At 41.9% G+C, this 20602-nt stretch overlaps 1 protein-coding gene across 2 annotated transcripts in view; it reads right to left on the bottom strand.

The window, feature by feature from the left end:
• Nucleotides 1–20602, bottom strand: part of KCNH1 (potassium voltage-gated channel subfamily H member 1) — a 463623-nt gene that overhangs the window by 107196 nt on the left and 335825 nt on the right. For both annotated transcript variants that reach the window (XM_016938123.4, XM_016938126.4), the window contains exons 8-9: nt 15663–15862; nt 9181–9433 (exon numbers count right to left, since the gene is read on the bottom strand). In XM_016938123.4, coding sequence (XP_016793612.1) covers nt 9181–9433; nt 15663–15862 — 453 coding nt within the window. The remainder of the gene's footprint in view (nt 1–9180; nt 9434–15662; nt 15863–20602) is intronic.

The following is a 20602-nucleotide window of genomic DNA, read 5'->3' as shown; positions in this document are numbered from 1 at the left end:
AAAGCAGGTGATAATTTTCCAAGATTGCTATGGATGAGAACATTGTTTTTTCCCCCTTCTGATTATTTATAAAAGAATATAAGTGCGTTACAGAAAATAACTGAAATATGTTGAAAAATAGACAATAAAAATTACAAATAAGTCTACTGTCCAGAAAACTTCAGTTAACATTTTGGTATACTTTTCATCTTTCTTTTACTCATATATGCATTTTGATCTAGTTAAGGTTACTCTATATATAGCTATATATTCTGCTTTTATCCCACTTAAAGTTATATTTGAAACATTTTGCATGCCAGTAAAACTTCTTCATATCATTATCATAACAACTGCCTTAATTTACCATAATTTATGATTCAACCAATCCCTCTGTCTAGACACTATACAGTTATGAAAATTTCCTTTAGAAAGATCAATAAACTTTCCTAGCTGCCAGTGTCTTCGGGGACTGTAAACCAATTTTTAAAATTACTTAAGCAAACACAGAATTGGGAAAGAGAACTGGTCTCCGCCTCCACCCTCTCTCAATCAGGTAATGTGTGCATTACCTGATACAAGTGGTTTTGCATTTCTGAAATTCTAGATTATTCATATTATAGCTTCTTTCTAAAAGTGCGGACTTAGTTTAATTGCTTCAGATGATGGAACAGCTGTATGAGTATTAATGCTTGGTTGGAGTGTTTAGGGTGATACTGACACATAGCCTCCTCCCTCTGTGCTAAGCATGAGCAAACAATATTATTATATGGCAAGTGGCAGCAATATTTACCTAGCAACTTCAAGTCCCTGGAGCAATGTGGAGCAGTGCACCACAGTGATGGCAGTGCAGTGGGGTACCCCCTTCCTCTCCATACTCAGCTTACAAGAATCTTGGGAAGCATCTTTGTGAAGGATTTAGCTTCTCCAAACCTCTAAAATAATGAGGGTTTATAGAAAGTTATTGTTGTTTTTGTTGTTGCTTTAGATCTTTGTCAGATAAGCCATTCTGTCTTCATTGCCTGGCCATCCTCCTTTCCAAGAATGCTTAGAGGGAGGGGTTGGGTACTAGATGCAAAAGTAAATGCCACTTTTTTCTGATCGAATTGGTAAATAACAAAAATAATGCTGTCAAGACATCTATATGAAAAATAATATCATTCTTCTAAATTATATCCTAATAACCAACAAATGTGAAATTTGAAATAATGTTGACTTTCTCAATACCCCTTTGAAAATTAAAACAACATTTTTTCCCACATTTAGAAAGTAGCATATACTCTTAAAGACAACTTGAAAGACAAATATTTAAAAAAATTAAAATATCCTAAAGCCTCACAAACAAGACATGCACTATAACATGTTGGTGAAAACACTTATGGGCTTTTATCTATGAATGAATGTTTTTCCGTCACATAACTGAGATCATACTGCATTTTAAAAATTGTATTTTACTTACTTTGTTTATCATAAGAATTTCTAGTATCGTTTAAAATTTCTTGTGAGTATTGTGAAAGGCTATACTCCCATTTCTTTCTCTTTTTAGAGACAGGGTCTTGCTACGTTGCCTAGGCTGGAGGGCAGTAGCTATTCACAGGTGTGATCACGGTGCACTACAGCCTCAAAGTCCTAGGCTCAAGTGATCCTCAGCCTTCTGAGGCCTCAGCCTCCTGAGTAGCTGGGGCCATGGGCAGAAGCCACCACACCTGGCTTTCCCAATTCTTTTCAAATGCTCTGAAATACTTGGTCATTTAGAAAACTATTCCTATGTTCTATCTGTGTCTTTTTAAAATATACATTTCATATTTCTTCCTCTAAATCCTAAATTCCTGTCTTGAGCCCTGGTTTCTTTTCCTGATTCCAGACCCATAGGGTCCAAGTCCCTGCTGGACTCTCCACTTGGATACCCTATTGGCCATTAAATGCAACAATGTAACAAGTCAAAATGAAGCTCACCATTGTCTTTCTCACCACCACTTCCTCCTGACTTGATCTTCTACCACTGATGCCTCCATTTCCCCACTCATTAGAATCGCCTCTCTTGCTTCCCTGTCTTTGCTCCCCACATCCTGCTTACAACCTTACAGACTCTGCTTCATGATGTTTTATCCACCTTTCCCTCCCAACTACAGTTGGCAGATTTAGCAAATAAAAATACAAGATACCCAGTTAAAATAGAATTTCAGATAAATGAATAATTTCACTCATGAGCATATCCCATGAAACATTTGGGTAAAATTTATACTAGAAACTATGTATTGTTTACGTGACATTCAAATTAAACTGGGCATGTGGTATTGTATTTGGCAGCCCTACTCCTGTCTCCATTTTTACTGCCTGCATCTTAACACTCCTTACTTCTACTGTAAGCCATAGTTACCTACCAGCCTCCTGGTCTCTCCGTTCAATCCATTAATCTTTACAAATCACAGCTGTAATAGTGCCATGCTTTACTCACCACCTTCAGTGGTTTCCACTGCTGAGTTCCTCATGCTGACCTTTAAACTCATCCATAGACTAGCCCTGATATGCCTCCCAAGCCCCATATCCCACTGCTGCCCCGCAGGGCTCTCAGCTACAGCTCAAGTAGCTGTCTTGTGGTTATGAAACACCCCCGACACTTTCCTTCCCTAGGCCTCAGCTCACATCATCTTTTCCATTTAGAATGCCCTACCTCAACTGTCCAAACCTTGACTCCATCCTCACAGAGCTACTACTCTAGGCTTCTTATACAGATCACTGGGAAGTTGATCCTACCATGTGGTATGTCAAAAAAGTGAAGAATTGGTCATTTCTTGCGGTTTAGGTTAATGTAATAAAAGGTCTCCTACTCAGTGCATCCCTGCCTTAGTTGCTTCCTCACATTCATCATCTCACCCCATTCCACAAAAAACATCAAGCGGTGACTGCCCAAAGCAATGTTTCTCAAAGTGCAGTCCTCCAACCACATGCGTGGAATCACCTCTGGGGCTAGGGCTATAGATTCAGAACCTGTGGGGAACAACTGGGGCTTGGCATGATGCACAAGTTTCCCAGCTGAGTTTTGTGTCCACTATAGTTGAGAACCACTGGCCTCATGGAAAGGTTGCTCAGTCTACTTTACTCACGCTGGTCCCTGAACATGCCACATGCATTTCCATGTATTCTCTAATACCTCTGGAGGCCCGTGCTATACTTTCCACTTTCAGACTCAGACTACGAAACTCCTACTTGTCCTTCCAAGCCCAGTTCATACCTCCTCCATGAACATTTCCCTGCTCACTCCAAGAAGTCTATAGAAAAAGGTACCCACATTACTTATTGTCATTAGCCATGCATTTGTCTCACCACATGTAACAGAACATTCCTCCAAGACAAGGATTTTCTTTATACCCCCAAAGAGATTAAGACCATGTTATGCTCTGGTGATTGCTAAATAAATAGATGCTGCAGTAATATCCAAATAAGGTCAATGAACCCAAGGAAGCTAACTAAGCAAAAATGAGAGTACCTTCCAAATTAGGAACTGTGACAAGGAGGTGTCCTTCTAAAAAAAAATAAATAAATAAAATAAAGAATATTTCATCCATGAACAAGCATTTATGCCTTTACGTACGTATAAGTTCTAACTCAGTAGTGACAGGGCTGCAAGTAAGATCCGTGCCATGTGAACTGGGGCCTGCTCATCAATCTTCCCCATGGCTCTTCCCATTTCTTGGCATGTTTGGCCCATCCACAAATCAAGAAGATAGTGGAAAGCCATGCCTGGACCTGTTCCAAAAAGACACTGCAAACTGAACAAAATAGACCCATCTTCTTTCCTCCTCCACTTCCTCCTCCTCTGGCCCTGTGGACTTCTCCAGTCACTTTCAGAAACTATTCCCTCTCCTCACCTCCTACATCCCAGAGGTTCTCCCTCCCCTGATATCTCTGGACTCTGGCTCTCCTTCTACTTCCTTATTCAGGGGCTCACCATTTTTCCTGAGCCTCTCTGCTAGTCTCCATGCCTCTGTATTTGTGGAACCCAAATCTTCCTGTCAACCCCCTTTCTAAAACTCTCTCTGGGTCCTTATCCCCACAAGATAGTCTTACTCCGAACTGTGAGGCTCTTCAAAGCCTAACCTCTGCCTTCCTTTCAATTGCATTCCATTCAGAAAATAGCCTCTGATGCTTTCCATGTGCTAGGTGCCGGAGATAAGAAATCAAAGAGTCTGGGGCTCACAGGAGAGTGGGAAGTAAACATGCAATTGATGCAGTGTGATAGGCTTAATAGAAACAGAGGAGGCCTTTGAAGACTCTTAACCAGCTAGTGGCAACTCCAGTAAGGAGTTAGAGTAGAACCAGGACTAGAGTTAAATCTCTAGCTTCAGGACTCTTCACTGCTTGATGCAGCCTGGCCAAAATACTTCTGTTTGCCCCAAGAAAATTAAAAAAAAAAATCCACAAAACAGGAAAACACAAGATGATCCATAAAGAAAATATAAATTGAGTATTAAAATGCAAAACCCATAAACATTACTAAGGGGACACTAAATCACAGTGAAAGGAGATCATATAAATACCGTACTTATAAGATAGAAATGCAAGGAGATACTTAACACACTTATGCACAGCCCTGATGCTAGTCCATGACTCATCTATGTTGGTGAGTCACACAGTAACACAGAATACCAAGATAACTACTTATATGCAGATGCTACTAGTACTACTTGGATAGGGGAAAAATGGTATCTCTACCTTTTAATACTGATATCTATAAAAAATTAAAAGAAAATTACTTTTTAAAATCTAATGAATAAAATGCACATGTGAAAATCTCAAATTTATTTCAAGGAGCCAAGAAACTATATTTGAGAAGCCATTAAGTGATTTCTAAGAGAATTCCAAAAGGATATAAGAAGGATTTCATGCAAAATTAAGGCAGAGAGAACAGTAAAGGGAAAGATCATAAGAGATTTCTGATATGTTCTCTGTCCTCAGAGAATATCCTCTAGGTTTCTGGGACCACGTTTCAAACTGCAGACTGTGATCAGGTCAGGAAAACAATTTAGTGGGTCATGATGGTCATTTTTTTCATGAAAGAGAACATTATCTAATAGAAAATACCAGGTTGCAACTCACATAGCAAGAGAAGTATCAAATTCTGTGTATAACTGTGTGTGCACTTGTATATGTATTCATTTGCAATGTAATATACGTTTCATATGGCAGGTTCCAGTCACAAAAGTTTGAAAAACACTCTTCTTTAAAATACTTTCCTTAGAAGGGCTTTATTTTTAACACAAACTAAACACACTCAGTTATGAGTACTGACCCTTTTCTTCGTTCTTGGCATCTGTGCTAAAATTAAACAGAGAATGTGAGTGGAATATTAGAACTGGAAGAAAGAGGCCAATTAGCAGAATGTAAATGAGTGAACTGATAATAAGAGAACAAAGAGCAAGACAATGAGATGGATGAGCTCTGGCGTTTTTTTCTAAAGGCTCTTGCTTGTGATAACTAAGGATTACTTGCATATTTTCTGTCCTCTTTAAAGCAATGGATATACAGTAGCTGCTCAATAATTGCTCATCCAATGATCCTCTAGAATACCTGCATTCTTTCTATGGCAATGAGAATCATGCAGAGTGATGGCTGTCTTTCCACTGTCAGCCCCCTCCACTTACAGGAGGCTGGACTAATGTTTGGTCCACTGCTATATCCCCACTCCTATGACAGTGCCTGGCAGATAGCAGGTGTTCAATGCATTTTGGTTGGATTGTACTGAAGAGCATCAACAGACAATATAGTTATAATACCCATTTGATGCTTGAACCCCCTTTCAAGAACAAACTGATTTCAATCCATTGACCAAAAGATATGCTAATTATAGAAAAACAACAAGAACAAAACTCTGAATTTAAGTTTCCAGGGAGCAAACAGCTTAGAATCATTTATGCCTCTTTATCCAGAGCTCAGGTTGATTCAAAGGACTTGTCTCGACCTTTTAGAGAATAAAAGCCCCTTGAAATCTGATAAGTTATTTAGAATATTGAGCTTGGACCTACTTTACAGACTCAATCTGGCTCCTAGAGACAAAGTGGAGAAGCTTTTTCTAGTGTAGACAGCTTGAAGGCAACAACCACTTTGAATCCAAAGCTGCTGAGCTATTTCAGAGATCCTGTCCACATTGCTAACTAGAGCAGGCAGAATGCCTGGGAGGGCCCAAAGTAGAGGCCCTCTAGATTTAGAGACGCAGTCAACAAGGTCAAGTAATTCAACAATAAATCAAACCCTGGTTTCTTCCTCACAAGAAGCCCAGGATGAAAGGAAATGAGAAGGGGCTAGGAAGCTGTTTGTCTTCCCCATCCCTCTGCAGCTCCATCATGCCTCTATGCCTAAGTCTAGGTGTTCAAACCAACTCCTAGTAATGCAGCTGTGTGTGTGGTGAGTCATGAAGGGATGCCCTGAGCATGGAAAGGCATATGGTAAGTTATCAGTGAGAAGATGAGTGAAAAATGCCCTTATCAAAGGGTTAAGTCAAATTCATATTTAAAGGATTGTTCACTAGTTAATAGGTGCTCATCTCGGCCAGGCAAACATAAAAACATGGCTATGACCACCAGTAGAAATTCCTCTTTATCAAGGAAACTGATGAGTATTAAAGGTAGTGAAAGATGCTCTTTCATATCAGATATACTAAAGCAATGGTTTTTACCTTCATGAGTCCTATTTATACACTGTTTAATCTCACTTCTCTGTGATAAGGGGGCAAGGAACAGAGTAACTCTGGTCTGCAGGTTTCAGTGGATACCATGGAATCTAGAACACTTATTTTGGCAAACATTTTCAGCCTCCATTCCCCACCCAATTTCTTTTTGCTTGTTTTTGTTGTTGTTGTTGTTGTTTGTTTGTTTTTTGAGACAGGGTCTCCGTCTGTCACTCAGGCCTCAGGCTAGAGTGCAGTGATGTGATCACGTCTCACTGCAACCTCCGCTTCTGATCCTTCCACCTAAGCCTTCTGAGTAGCTGGGACCACAAGCATACACCACCATGCCCATCTAATTTTTGTATTTTTTGTGGACACAGGGTTTTGCCATGTTGCCCAGGTTGGTCTCAAATTCGTGGACCCAAGAGATCCACCCGTCTCAGCCTCCTGAAGTGCTGGGATTACAGGTATGAGCCACTGCACCCGACCACCCCACCCAATTTCTATCCCACTCTCCCTTTGACCATCTGCCAGTGTATGCTGAAGGAATATAAATCATCCTTGGGTTAACCTAAGCCAAATGTAATCAACAGAGCCAGCTGGCTTAGGACCAAAAAACAAGAAGGAAGCTACATATTGTGTGCTCCAAAGTCAAGCAGGAACAAAGTTGGGGCTTTTCTTTTTCTTTCTTTCTTTCTTTCTTTTTTAAAATAATACTATCTATGTCTCTATGTAGTTTGAATCTCAATTCTAACTTCAGAGTAACTTAATCTCCTCCAGCCTCAGTTTTCTAATAAATCATTTGTAAAAGATAAAACACATGTCTACAATCTCTACCAGTACCTGGCAACTTAATGGGCTAGCATACTACATTAATTATCATCAGAGGCTGGGTGTGGTGGCTCACGCCTGTAATCCCAGCACTTTGAGAGGCCGAGGCGGGCAGATCATGAGGTCAGGAGATTGAGACCATCCTGGCTAACACGGTGAAACCCCATCTCTACTAAAAAAAAAACACACACACCCCCCAAAAAATTAGCTGGGCATGGTGGTGGGTGCCTGTAGTCCCAGGCACTTGGGAGGCTGAGGCAGGAGAATGGCGTGAAACTGGGAGGCAGAGCTTGCAGTGAGCCGAGAGCATGCCACTGCACTCCAGCCTGGGCAACAGAGCAAGATTCTGTCTCAAAAAAAAAAAAATTATCATCAGAATTGCAGTATTACAAAATGGATTGAAGCAGAGGTTTTGGAGTCAGAGGGACTCTGGAATGCTGGTTCCATGGACCTCATCAGCCATGAGGAAATTTCCTTAACCTCTTTGAACTTTAATTGTCTCATCTACAAAATGGGGATAATAAAACCATTTCATAGGGTTACTGTAAGGTTAAAATGAGTATCTGTGTGTCAAATGCTGTGTGTCAAATGGCACAGAGTAGATGACCATAAATGATAGCTATTATTATGACGATGGCTTGCCCCTTTAAAGATATACCACCAATAAAGAGCTGTTGTCTAGCTAGCTGAGAAAACTAGACACATTTCCTAAAAGCTACTGATGCTCAATGTCCCAGTTACCAACACGTTCCCCCGCATCCCTGCTCCTCCTCCCACATTCTCTATTACTGTGGATGGTATACCAGCTTCCCTGTTATCCATGTGAGAAAACCTATAGTCCTCGTTGACTCCTCCTTCCCCGCCACAGCAAATCTGTCATTGGGTTGCAGTGATTCTACTTCTTGAATATCTCAACTCCATCTGCTTCTCTCCATCTGCTTGCCACAGTATTAGTTCAGGCCACCATCAACTTGCCTCTAGATAACATGCCTTCCACCTGGTCTCCTTACCCCAGCCTTCCCCACTCAATCCACTCCCCAAGCTGCAACTACTGTCATCTTTCTAAAGTACAAATCTCATCATGCCTCTCCCCTGCTTTCAGCTCTTCATTGGATCCCCCAAATAAAATCCCAGTCACCTAATGTGGCTTCCAGAGCCTGCCACAATCTGCCTAGTGCTTCACTCCCTCCCTAGTCTGATATCTTACCATGTCCCCTCTTGTATTCCAGCCACACTAAATAATTTGTAGTTCCCCAAATGAGTCATGAATTTCTCCCTCTGAAAGGATTTGACACATGCTATCCCCTCTTTTTAGGATACTTCATCCCTTCTCTTCTCCATGCTAACTCATTCTCAATTTTTAAGTTTTAGCATAGGTACAGGAAGCCTTCCCACTTGAATACTGGGTTAGATGTGCCTCCCACTGTACTGTAAATGTATGCTTATTTGTTCATCTCCTACACTAGACTGGGAGCCCCTTGAGGATAAAACCAATTTTTCTTATTGAAATACTCCAGATTTCAAACAGTGACTGGCTTTGTGCCAAACAGGCTCTCGCTGTTTGTTTGTTGGATAGATAAGTGAATATTAGCAATTGGCCCTGCCCTATGAAGCAATCTCTAACTGAAGGTGGCAGTGGCATTGAGCTGCCCAGTAGCTAAGCCAACCCCAGACACCTTTGCCCATCCAGCAAAGCCAACACCTACCTAGGATGGCCACCACCTCATCATCTTGGATCACCTCCAGGGAGCCAGAAACCACAAAGCAGAGGCTGTCAACGCTCTCTCCTGCATGGTAGATGAGGTCCCCTGGGGCACAGTGCACCGTCTGGAACTCCATGGCCAGTGCCCGGAGGCAGCCATCACTGGCCAGCCGGAAGGCCGGGTGCTCCTTGAACACCTTGCGGTTCAGGTGCACGCAGATGTCGGCTCTCATGTCCTTGGGGCAGATCTGCAGGACCTAGCCAGGTACAGAAAAAAACAGTGTGAGGGTCCTCACTGTGGCCTTCAGCCCACATCCTTCAGCACTCCAGGGGGAGGAGCAACATCCACTACGCCAGACTGCACTCTTCTAACCAAAGTCCCTGCGCTTATGGAGCTTATATTCTTATAGATGAGACAGATAGCTTCTAAAAAAATCTGTGCTGAATGTTCAGGACAGGGGTCTGAGAGTCAGCACTGGGAGTAAGTGGGACCCCTGTAGATCAGTGGTCAGAGAAGGCTTCTCTGGGAAGGTGACTTTTTTTTTTTTTTTTTTTTTTTTAAGACAGAGTCTTGCTCTGTCTCCCAGGCTGGAGTGCAGTGGCATGATCTCGGCTCACTGCAAGCTCCGCCTCCCAGGTTCACGCCATTCTCCTGCCTCAGCCTCCCGAGTAGCTGGGACTACAGGCGCCCACCACCACACCCGGCTAATTTTTTGTATTTTTAGTAGAGAAGGGGTTTCATCATGTTAGCCAGGATGGTCTCGATCTCCTGACCTCGTGATCCGCCCGCCTCGGCCTCCCAAAGTGCTGGGATTACAGGCGTGAGCCACCGCAACCGGCCAGGAAGGTGACGTTTAAGCTGACTCCTGCATAAGTGCGAGAGTGAGCCATGTGAAAGAAGAACATTCCAGCAAGATAGTAAACACAAAGGCCCTAAGAGAACTTGAGCAATAGCCAAAAGGAATGAGGGCAAAGGGGCAGGAGATGAGGATCAGAGACAACACCAAGTATGAGAGACTTTTAGGTGTAATAAGCCTTGGGTTTTATTCCAAGTATGATAGAGAAATACTGGAGGATTTTTGAGCAGGAGAATGTCATGACCTGACTTACATCTGAAGAAGATCATTGAAGCTACAGAGCGATGTTAGAGAGTGCTGACTATAGGGTGTCAAGAGTCTAGTCAAGGAATCTAGTTAGGTCCCTCCTGCAGCTGTCCAGGTGAGAGGTGAGGGAAACTTTGACTGGGATGCTGGCAGGAGAGCCAGGGGGAAGCAGTTAAATTTAGAAAATATTTTTAATGTAGAACTGACATGATCTACTGAGGGACTGAATAGAGGGTGTTATTTAAAGACAGATATAAAGTAACATTTACTAAGCACTTGCTGAGTGGCAGGCGTTGCTAAGCACTTTAGAATCATTCATTCATTTAATACTTATCAAACACATTATGGTATGTCAGGCATCATCCTAGGCTCTGAGGATGAAGCAGCAAAAAATAAAAATAAAAAAAGACAAAAATCCCCATCCTCATATGAGTTACCATCTAATGGGAAGAGACAAATAGTAAGCAAAATAAATAAAATTTAGTGGTAAGTGCTTAAAGAAAACAATTAAAAAAAGGAAAGAAGGATAGGCAAAGTTGAACAGGGTTGTGATTTTACATTTTAAACTGTTACGTGCATTTGCTAATTTAATCCTCCCACAAACTGTCTGATATAAGTGCTATTATTATATCATTTTACAGATGAGAAAACTGAGACACAAGGAAGATAAATAACTCGCCAAAAATTGCCAGGATATGGCACAGCTGGGGTTTCAAACTAGGTAGCTTGACATTAGAGCCTGGTTTAGATCCCAACCGATTCCTATACTAGGCAGCTGCCCCACAAAAAAGGCTTGTAATTTTATTATCAACATCTCAGCAGCATCTTGGAATTCAAGCAAAAGGAAAACTGTAGGAGGCTATGCAGATCTCATCTTCTGAAAAGATTAAAAATTTACAGGTTTTCCTAGAGGGAGAAATATTTCTCTGGACTAAATGTTTGCTATAAAACATTGCATGGCCCCTTACATAGCAAGCATTAAGTATGGACACCTTCAAGCAAACTTTTCCAGAGAAATCAGAAGTGTTTCTAAAATAATCCATTCTCCCATCCTAGCTTATGAGCAAAGCTAGGGGCATAAAATCAAACATGTTCAGTGATGACGTTTTCCTTGAAGTTCTGGGTACTTTCCCACCTCTGCTTCTCTGCCTTAGCACAAGCCATTTGCCACTATATCTGATGCTCATCCCCAAATTTGGAAGACTTTCAGCCTCCTTCAAAGTCCAGCTCAAATCTCACCTCACCACTGATGGCTTCACTTATATCCCCACCCCCTCAGGTGCCCCTGTGCTCTCCTTGGAGGTACAGCAGTGGAAAGGGGTCAAAGAGTTGAAATCCCAGCTCCTTCCCCTCCAGGTGACACTTTTCATTTCTCCTATAAAATGCAGACTGTTAACATTGACTTGTGAGAATTAAATGAAATTATATCTACCAGTACACAGCCTGGGACAAAGCCTGGCCCCAGTAGGGGATTCAGTAAGTACAGATGCCCTTGCTCTGTGTGCCTCTGCATTCTTGATCTGGGGTTGCAGGATGCCCATCAAGCGAGCATGCCCTCTGGGAGTACAGACACAGGACAGACCAAGGCAGAGAGGAAAATTCAGAACGCCAATGCTTGGGCAGAGTGCTTGCTAAGGACTTACTTCCATAAGGCTCATTAAAAACAAGACTCCTGCAGAAATGCAGATTTAATTTAGGTCCTCTGCTCTCCAAGCAGATCACTAGGTAATGAGGAGCACTCACACGCCATGTCAAAACTGTGCCCAGTAGTCTGGAACCAAGATTTATTCTCCAGGTGAGTTCACCTTTAAATATGTCATTTGCCCTGAGCTAGACTTTACTCTTCCCCTGGAAGAGGCTGCTAGTGAATGAGGCCTTGGCATGGAGACAATGTTTTATTCATGGGCACTGTTCCCAGAGCCAATGGAGAGTATAGTGTGAGCAGGTGAGGGAACCTGGAGAGGAGAAATTGCAGACTGTCACAGCCATCAGTCATTTCCATCGTTCTTTCCATCTATTGGCTCCACACTGAGGTGGGTGGGGTGTCTGGAACTCCTCTCTCTGAGGGCAGTGGGGAGGTCTCAACTCTGAGATCCCACAGCCGGCTCCCCACCCCACCCCGGCCACCTTTCCTACTGCTAGGTTTTGAGAAGAGACCATCCTTGCTCTTCCTTGAAGGTCTCAAAGGCCAAAGGGAGATGTCAACGTGGAATCTCCTCCAAGCTAGGCAGGACAAGAGTCCTGAGTAAGAGAAGAGGCGTTAGGATCAGGTAGAACTGGATTCAAGTCCCAGTGTCAGCACTCACTAGATGCGTGAATGTGCAGCAATACTTAGCTCCTCTCCCTGCAGCAATACTTAGCTCCTCTCCCCATGTCTTCATTTTTTTGAAATTGCATATAGAATTCTTCTGAGGATTCCATGAGCTGTTGTGTGGAATGTCCTGGCATAATGCCTGACACATGCAAGTGTTCAATGCCTGTGAGCTCTCATTTTTGATATTGTCATCACAGCAGCAGCAGCAGCAATTTCAGGGAGGCTTTGAAGTCCAGAAGGTCATAGCCAAAAGGGCTTTAGAGGTCACCTAGTCTTAAAGTTCATGTTTCCATGTGCTACAGACATAAAAACAGGCTTGGAGAGAGAAAAGTGATGTGCTCAAAGTCACCAGCTAATAGCTGGTAAAACTGGGGTATCCCAGCACTACCACCCACATGCCCTGGCTCCCTGGTTATCACTGACCATTCTGACCTAGATTGGAGGGGAGGGGCAGATGGGGAGAGGTATAGGATGACAGGACTGGTTCTCTCCCCAGCAGTAGCCTGCCACAAGCTCCTGCCCAGAGGAGCAGCCAGCCCGCTCTGGGCTCCAGAGTGAGTAGCCACAGTTGGGTCCATGGCTATTCCCTCTTCCATCTGGACCAGCAGCTGGGGCAAATCCCAAAGCCCTCCAGGAAAGTGAGGGCAGATCTGCAGGACAGATCTACAGGGAGAGGAAGAGAGGGCAAATGCTGACGGTGCTGTCTCCCATGGGCAGCCGCCCAGCCAGCCCTACAGTGAGGGTGGGGAAGGGCTTCTTTCCAGACAACCAGACTTACAAAGGCATCCTGGTGCCTGGGAAAAGGAGCCCTAGGGCAGAGAGATCAAAGTTCCTTTCTGCTCCATCAGCTGCCAGGAACCCACAGAACCTACAGGCATTGTTGAGAGAACATAGCAGAAACAACAGGCGTAGTTGGGGCAGGTGGTTGGCAAAAGCAGCGACGAAGTTCAGCTCCAGCCGATACCCTGCCCATCCAAGAAATTAGAATGACTCTGTTTGGACTCATCCTCCTTCTCTCTAGTACATGTTTTAAATTTTTTTAAGTAATAGTAGGAAAAGCACAGGCTTTGAAGTCAGACAAAATGGTGTTCAAATCCTGGCTTTGCCATTCTTTACACTGTGACCAGGGGCAGTTAGTAAAATGAATCGGGCCTCTTGTGCTTACCCCCTTCAAGAAGGATAACAGGGTTGCTGTGGAGGCTAAATGAGACACTAGTGCAAGACCAGGCATGTAGAAGAAGCACAACAAATATCTGTTCTTAATGCATATTCAAGAAATGGTAGCTGAGGTTGTAGTAGTGGTGTTATGGTTATCACGGCAAATAGCAAAACCAAAGTAATGTTCAAGTTGAGGATTAAATTCAGTTCAATTTTTCCTTTAAAACTGTCAACTCTCAACTGACAATTCTAATGAAGGAAGACTAGGAACATAAGTAGCTGATCCCAAAGCCAGTTGAATTTGGTTTGCAATGTGTCATTATGTATTTTTACAATCATGTTATCTTTCTGTTTTCCTCATTCTAACAGTCGAAAGAATCAGTATGCCTTGAGTACTTACGGACTGGAGAGAAAAAAGACTTGATAAAGATTGAGAAGCAGAGAATGAATCTCATTGAGAATGGATTAAATCTCAATGGATCTGAGATTAAATCTTTTTTATAGAAAATATGCAAAGAAAATTCATAAGTAAATAATAGGAAGTCCACTGTATGTTTTCTCTATTATTTCCAGTACCATCAAATTTTCATTACTCTATTGAAACGCATCTAGAATAATACAATTCTTAGAGAACAATAGGATTTTATCACCCTCTCCATTTTACAGGTGGGAAAACAAATAACTAGAGAGATGCCTAATTGATGTTCTGGTCAAGTCAACTGATGATTAAGGCACAAACTCTTGATCATTGTTTCCTGGACTTATCTGATGAATAGGGTTGCCTGGGCACTTGTTAAAAATGCATGGCATTTTTAACCTGTGTAACAAACCTGCATGTTCTGCACATGTACCCCAGAGCTTAAAACAAAAAAAAGAATAACTCCTTAAAAAAAAAATGCTCCCTCACTTCCCCTAAATTCTCATTCCATAGATCTGGTGAAGGCTGGGATAGTTTTTAAGGGCACTTATTAAAAATGCTCCCTCACCTCCCCCAAGTTCTCATTTCACAGATCTGGGATGGAGGCTGGGATTGTTTTTAGTAATGACATCATGGGATTCTTTCTTTGAGACAGTCTCACTCTGTCACCAAGGCTAGAGTGCAGTGGCGTTATCTTGGCTCGCTGCAGCCTCTGCCTCCTGGATTCAAGCGATTCTCCTGCCTCAGCCTCCTGAGTAGTTGGAACTACAGGTGCATGCCACCAAACCCAGCTAATTTTTTGTATTTTTAGTAGAGATGGGGTTTCCCCATGTTGCCAGGCTGGTCTCAAACTCCTGACCTCAAGTGATCCATCCGCCTCGGCCTCCCAAAGTGCTGGGATTACAGGCATGAGCCGCTGCATCTGGCCTGACATCATGGGATTCTTATCAGGGTCAAGATGAGGGTGAGATGAGTGAGGCAACAGCCTTGGGCACACAAATTAAGGGAATGCTAAAAAAGTCAGTAATCAAGATAAATCATGGTTTAATGCTAAGGTTAATGCAAAAAAATCCATGATGAACAAAATATGAAAAGTTTGAATAAAGACAAGATCAGTAACAGTGCTGTGCTATCTTCAAGTCTGGGTAAAAAGAAAATTGACAATACTGATCTCCCGTCTCTAGTCATGGCTCTGATTCTTATCATCATCCAAGTTTGGGAAATTCTACCCTGGACAGTTAGACTTCCAGCTCCTCTCTTCTCCAGGAAATACACCCTGCCTTTCTAATTTCTTAATGATTTTTTATTGTTGGTCTTTGAGTAAGGCTGATCTAGAAGCAAACAAGACCTCTGGAGGTAGGACCTGGAATCCCAAAGTACTCAAGTGAATTCTGAGCACAGCCAGGTTTGAGATCCACTGTCCTAGGCAAGCCTCAACCCTCCTAGGGAAACCAAAAGACAAATGGTTACCCTGAGCTCCTCATCCTCCTTACCTTCTCTGTGTCAATGCCTCTGGACATGGACCAAGTGGACACAATATAATCCATTACTCGCTCACTCAATCCTTTTGGCACCTGGTAGAGCTTCAGGAAGTCCCGAACACTGTTGAGCATCTCATGGTATCTGTTGGTGTTGGCATACATCTGTTGGAAAATAGTCGTCACATTCCCGAAGATGGTGGCATAGAGAAGTGCTAGAGGTGAGGAGGAGGAGCAAAAGAAGAAATAACAAGTTAGTGGTCCCTGAGCCAGGGTTCCAGAATGCTCAGCTTGCTCAGAGTAGGCCAATGGCCAGAGCTGTCCCTCCCCAATGCAGACTGCCCTGACTATTCTCAGGAGACCCTCACACCTGGAGCTCCTGGGGCATGGATGCAAAGAAAGAGCCTCTTACCACCAAGCTACTAGGAGAAACGTGTGGGAGACAGGGCTAGGGTGCATGTGAGCTGGCATGGCCGGGGCCAGAACTAAGACACAGCAGTGGGGGCTAGGCAGTGGGTTGTGGGGGCGGGGTAAGTTGTACTGCTTAATTTTATACTTTCTGTCATAAAAAGTTTGAGCCATGCCTGAGGTCACTAGTCAAATGTGTGCCTATGTGCTCCACACCAGTCAAAATCCAAACCCATCAGTGAATGAGCTTTATCAAGCTCTGCTATGTGCCAAGCACTGTGCTACCTGCCAAGGACAGGATGGTGAATAAACAGTCAGACCTGGTCCTCACAGAGCAAAAAACGGAGCAGGAATGACAGACCTTGAATAAATAATCACAAATAAATAAATAATAGCAAGTCTGCAGAGGGCAGTGAAGGATGTTATATCCTTGTTTTGCACTTATTGTTAGTGCAACAATCTGCTTCACTGTGATGTGGCTCCTGGGGAAAAACATAGCTTTAATATGGTAAGAATAAAATCAAGTCCCCTTTGAGACATAGCAAGTGTGTACTACATGCTACTACAGCTCCCCCTACATTTGCATTAGGAAGAAGGACCATTATGTTATTACAAAACCCAACCTTCTACCTCTAACTTCCATTGCTCAATGCTGAGCTCAAAAGCCACTGCTTCCAGGAAGTCTTCCTATACACCTTTTGCCCTCCATCTGTCACCACGAGTGTGACCATGATTTACCAGACATATTTCTATAGAACTCATATTACACCATTTTGCAATCACGTGCTTCTTTCTTTGCCTGTTCCCTGACAGTGTGAGTTGCTTGAAGGCTGAATCCATCTTTTCCTTGCCGTTGTATCCCTAGGATCTAACACTATACCAGTACTTAATAAATATTTGTCAAATTTCACACATTTTTGCTCTGGCTTTTTAAAAGATGAGTTATTATTGATATATAATAAACTGCACATGCTTAAAGTATATAATTTGCTATGTTTTGACATATATACACCAATAAAATCATCACCACTATCAAAATAGTGAACATATCCATCACCACCAAAAGCTGTGTCATGCCTCTTTGTAATCCCTCCCTCCCATCCCCACCTGCTTTCCACCTGCCATCTCCAAAATACCACTGATCTCTCTTCTGGCAACACAGATTAACCTTCATTTTCTAGAATTTTATATACATGGAATCATACAGTACGTACTCTTTTTAACATCTTTTATTAAGATATAATTCATACACCATAAAATGTATCCATTTAAAGTACAAAATTCAATGGTCTTCAGTATATTTACAGAGTTGTGCAACCATCACCGCAATCTAAGTTTAGAATATATTCCTCCCAAAATAAACCCCATACCCATTAACAATCATTCTCCATTTCCTCCCAAGCCCCTTGCCCTAGGCAACTGCTAACCTACTTTCTATCTCTATTGATTCCCATATAAGTTAAAATCACATAATATGTGGTCTTCCATGACTAGCTTTTCACTTAACATAATGTTTTCCAGCTTCATCCCATGTTGTAGCATGTATCAGTACTTCATTCCTTTTTAATTTGAACACTACTCTATTGTGTGGATATTCCACATTTCATTTATCCATTCATCAGTTCATGGGCATTTGGGTTGTTTCTGCTTTTTGGCTATTACAAACATTCATGTGCAAGTTTTTATGTGAACATATTTTCAATTCTTTTGTGTATATACCTAGGAGTGAAATTGCTGGGTCATACGGTTACTATGTTTAACATGTTGGAGAAATTGCAGAATTGATTTCCAAAGTAACTGCACCACTTTACATTCCTGCCAGCAGTCTATAAGAGTTCCAGTGTCTCAATATCCTCATTAACATTTGTTATTGTGTCTTTTTCAATTATCACCTTTCTGGTGAGTATGACTTGCCATCTCATTGTGGTTTTGATTTGCATTTCCATACAGCTAATGATGTTAAGCTTCTTTTCATGTGCTTATTGGTCATTTATATATCTTCTTTGGAGAAATCAAATCTTTGCCCATTTTTCAATTTTTTTTTATTGTTGGGTTCTAAGAACCCTTTTATATAATCTGGATACAAATCCCTTCTCTGATAAGTGATTTGAAAATACTTTCTCATATCCCATGGGTTGTGGTATCATTTTTGATGGTATCATTTACAGCACAAAAGGTTTTAGCTTTGATGTAGCTCATTGTACTTATTTTTTTTCTTTTGTACTCTTCTTTGGTTTATTTGATTCAGCGTATTTTGGGATCCATCCATGTTACTGCATGTATTGTTTAATAATAGTTCATGTCTCTTTTTAAATAAGAAAAGCAAACACTTTACTTGAAATAATTAGAAATTTACAAGAAGCTTTGGGAGACCGAGGCAGGCGGATTACCTGAGGTCAGGAGTTCGAGACCAGCCTGGCCAGTATGGTGAAACCCCATCTCTACTAAAAAAAAAAATATATATATATATATATATATCTATATCTATCTATCTATCTATATATCTATCTATCTATCTATCTATCTATCTATATATATATATATATATATATATAAATTTGCCGGGCATGGTGGTGCACACCAGTTGTCCCAGCTATTTGGGAGGCTGAGGCAGGAGAATCGCTTGAACCCAGGAGGCAGAGGTTGCAGTGAGCCAAGATCACACCACTGCACTCCAGCCTGGGTGGCAGAGCAAGACTCCATCTCAAAAAAAAAAAAAAAATTCACAAGAAGTTGCCAAGATGGTACAGAAAAATTCTGTGTACCCTTCACCCAGTTTCCCCCATTAATTACATCTTACAGCACAATATCAAGAACAGACTGATATTGCTATAAAGTATATGTATAGTTCTGTGTCATTTTATCACATGTGTAGATTCATCTAACCAACACTACATTCAAAATACAGAATTCTTCTATCACCACAGAGATTTCCTTGTGCTTCCCCTTTATGGTCCCTCAGCAATCACAACTTTTTTCTCCTTTATTATAATTATGTCATTTTAAGAATGTTATAATAGCCAGGCACAGTGGCTCATGCCTGTAATCCCAGCACTTTGGGAGGCCAAGGCGGGCAGATCACTTGAGGCCAGGAGTTTAAGACCAGCCTGGTCAACATGGCAAAGCCCTGTCTCTACTAAAAAAACAAAAAAAAAATTTAGCCAGGCATGGTGGCACATGCCTGTAGTCCCAGCAACTTGGGAGGCTAAGGCATAAGAATCACTTGAACCTGGGAGGTGCATGTTGCGTGAGCCAAGATTGTGCCACTGCACTCCAGCCTGGGTGGGTGACAAAGTGAGACTCTGTCTCAAAAAGATAAATAAATAATAATAATAATAATAATAATAATGTTATAGAAATGGAATCACACAGTATGTGACCCTTTGAGATTTTCTTTTTTCACTCATCAAAATCTTCCAAGTTGTTGCATGTTTCAATAGTTCCTTCCTTTTAGTTGATGAATACTATCCCATTGTATGGATGTACCACAACCATTTCTTCCAAGTAATCTTATTCAGTGTTAGCTGACATACTATGGGAGGCAAAAAAATAAGAGAGAAATGCATGGATCTAGAGATAAGGGAAGGACTGAGGACACAAACCCACCAAAAGAGAGTTATAAACAAGGATCAAAGAGTTCTCTGGAAAAGTACGAGGGAGTGGTGTCAATCTGAACAAAAGGAGCCGGACAAAAAGCAGACACCTGCTCTTCTAAGCTCATAGGTAGCCTCATAACAATGCAGTTGAAGGTCCTGCCTCCTCCATGCCAATAGTGACATGAAGTGTGGTCAGAACTAACCATCCTCCCAGGAGATGGGCTAGTTGTCTTTTTCCAGTGAGTCTGACTCTAACTCAACAAGCCTATGTGGGCAGTCCTGCTTCAGCTCTGTTTTCTGATTCACAATGAACCAGGGGTCACAGGAAAAGAGTAGATGTGCCTCTTTTTAGGATGGCTCCCAGAAAATTAATTTAATCTTGAGCCTAAAACAATAGTTACACCAAATCAATATAGTAAGAATAGCTTTCCTGTCCATGATCTGAGAGAACCAGGCAGCAGGTCAGACATCAAGCAGGGATGGACAACCATCATTTACAGCTCAGGGCTGCTCTTGTTCTAGGTTGCTTCTGAGGCATTCTGGAAGGTTAAGGGTCCTCAGGAGGCCCTTGCTCAATTACAATTACTATTATGAAATATTATTACATTAAAGGTGGATAATTCTTCTCTCAATGCCCCTTCCTTAATTTTTTTTCCTTTTTCATTTTTTAATAAAATAGCGACATGTTCTCACAATGTTGCCCAGGCTGGTCTCGAACTCCTGGCCTCAAGCAGTCCTCCCACCTCAGCCTCCCAAAGTGCTGGAATTACAGATGTGAGCTACCATGGCCAGCCCCTAATTTTATATGAAGGGGAATTACATGTTTTTCATGCACGTAACATTTAATTTATATTGGTATCTTATATATAAAGCATTACACCTTAAATACTAAAAACCTAACTGGGAGAGAAGACATGTAAGTCCAGTTGTCACCTGAATAGATACATCAGT

This window comes from Pan troglodytes, chromosome 1, assembly GCF_028858775.2.
Source record: "Pan troglodytes isolate AG18354 chromosome 1, NHGRI_mPanTro3-v2.0_pri, whole genome shotgun sequence".
NCBI lineage: Eukaryota > Metazoa > Chordata > Mammalia > Primates > Hominidae > Pan > Pan troglodytes.
Note: the sequence above shows the minus strand (reverse complement) of the source record. Positions and strands in the feature narration are given on the sequence as shown.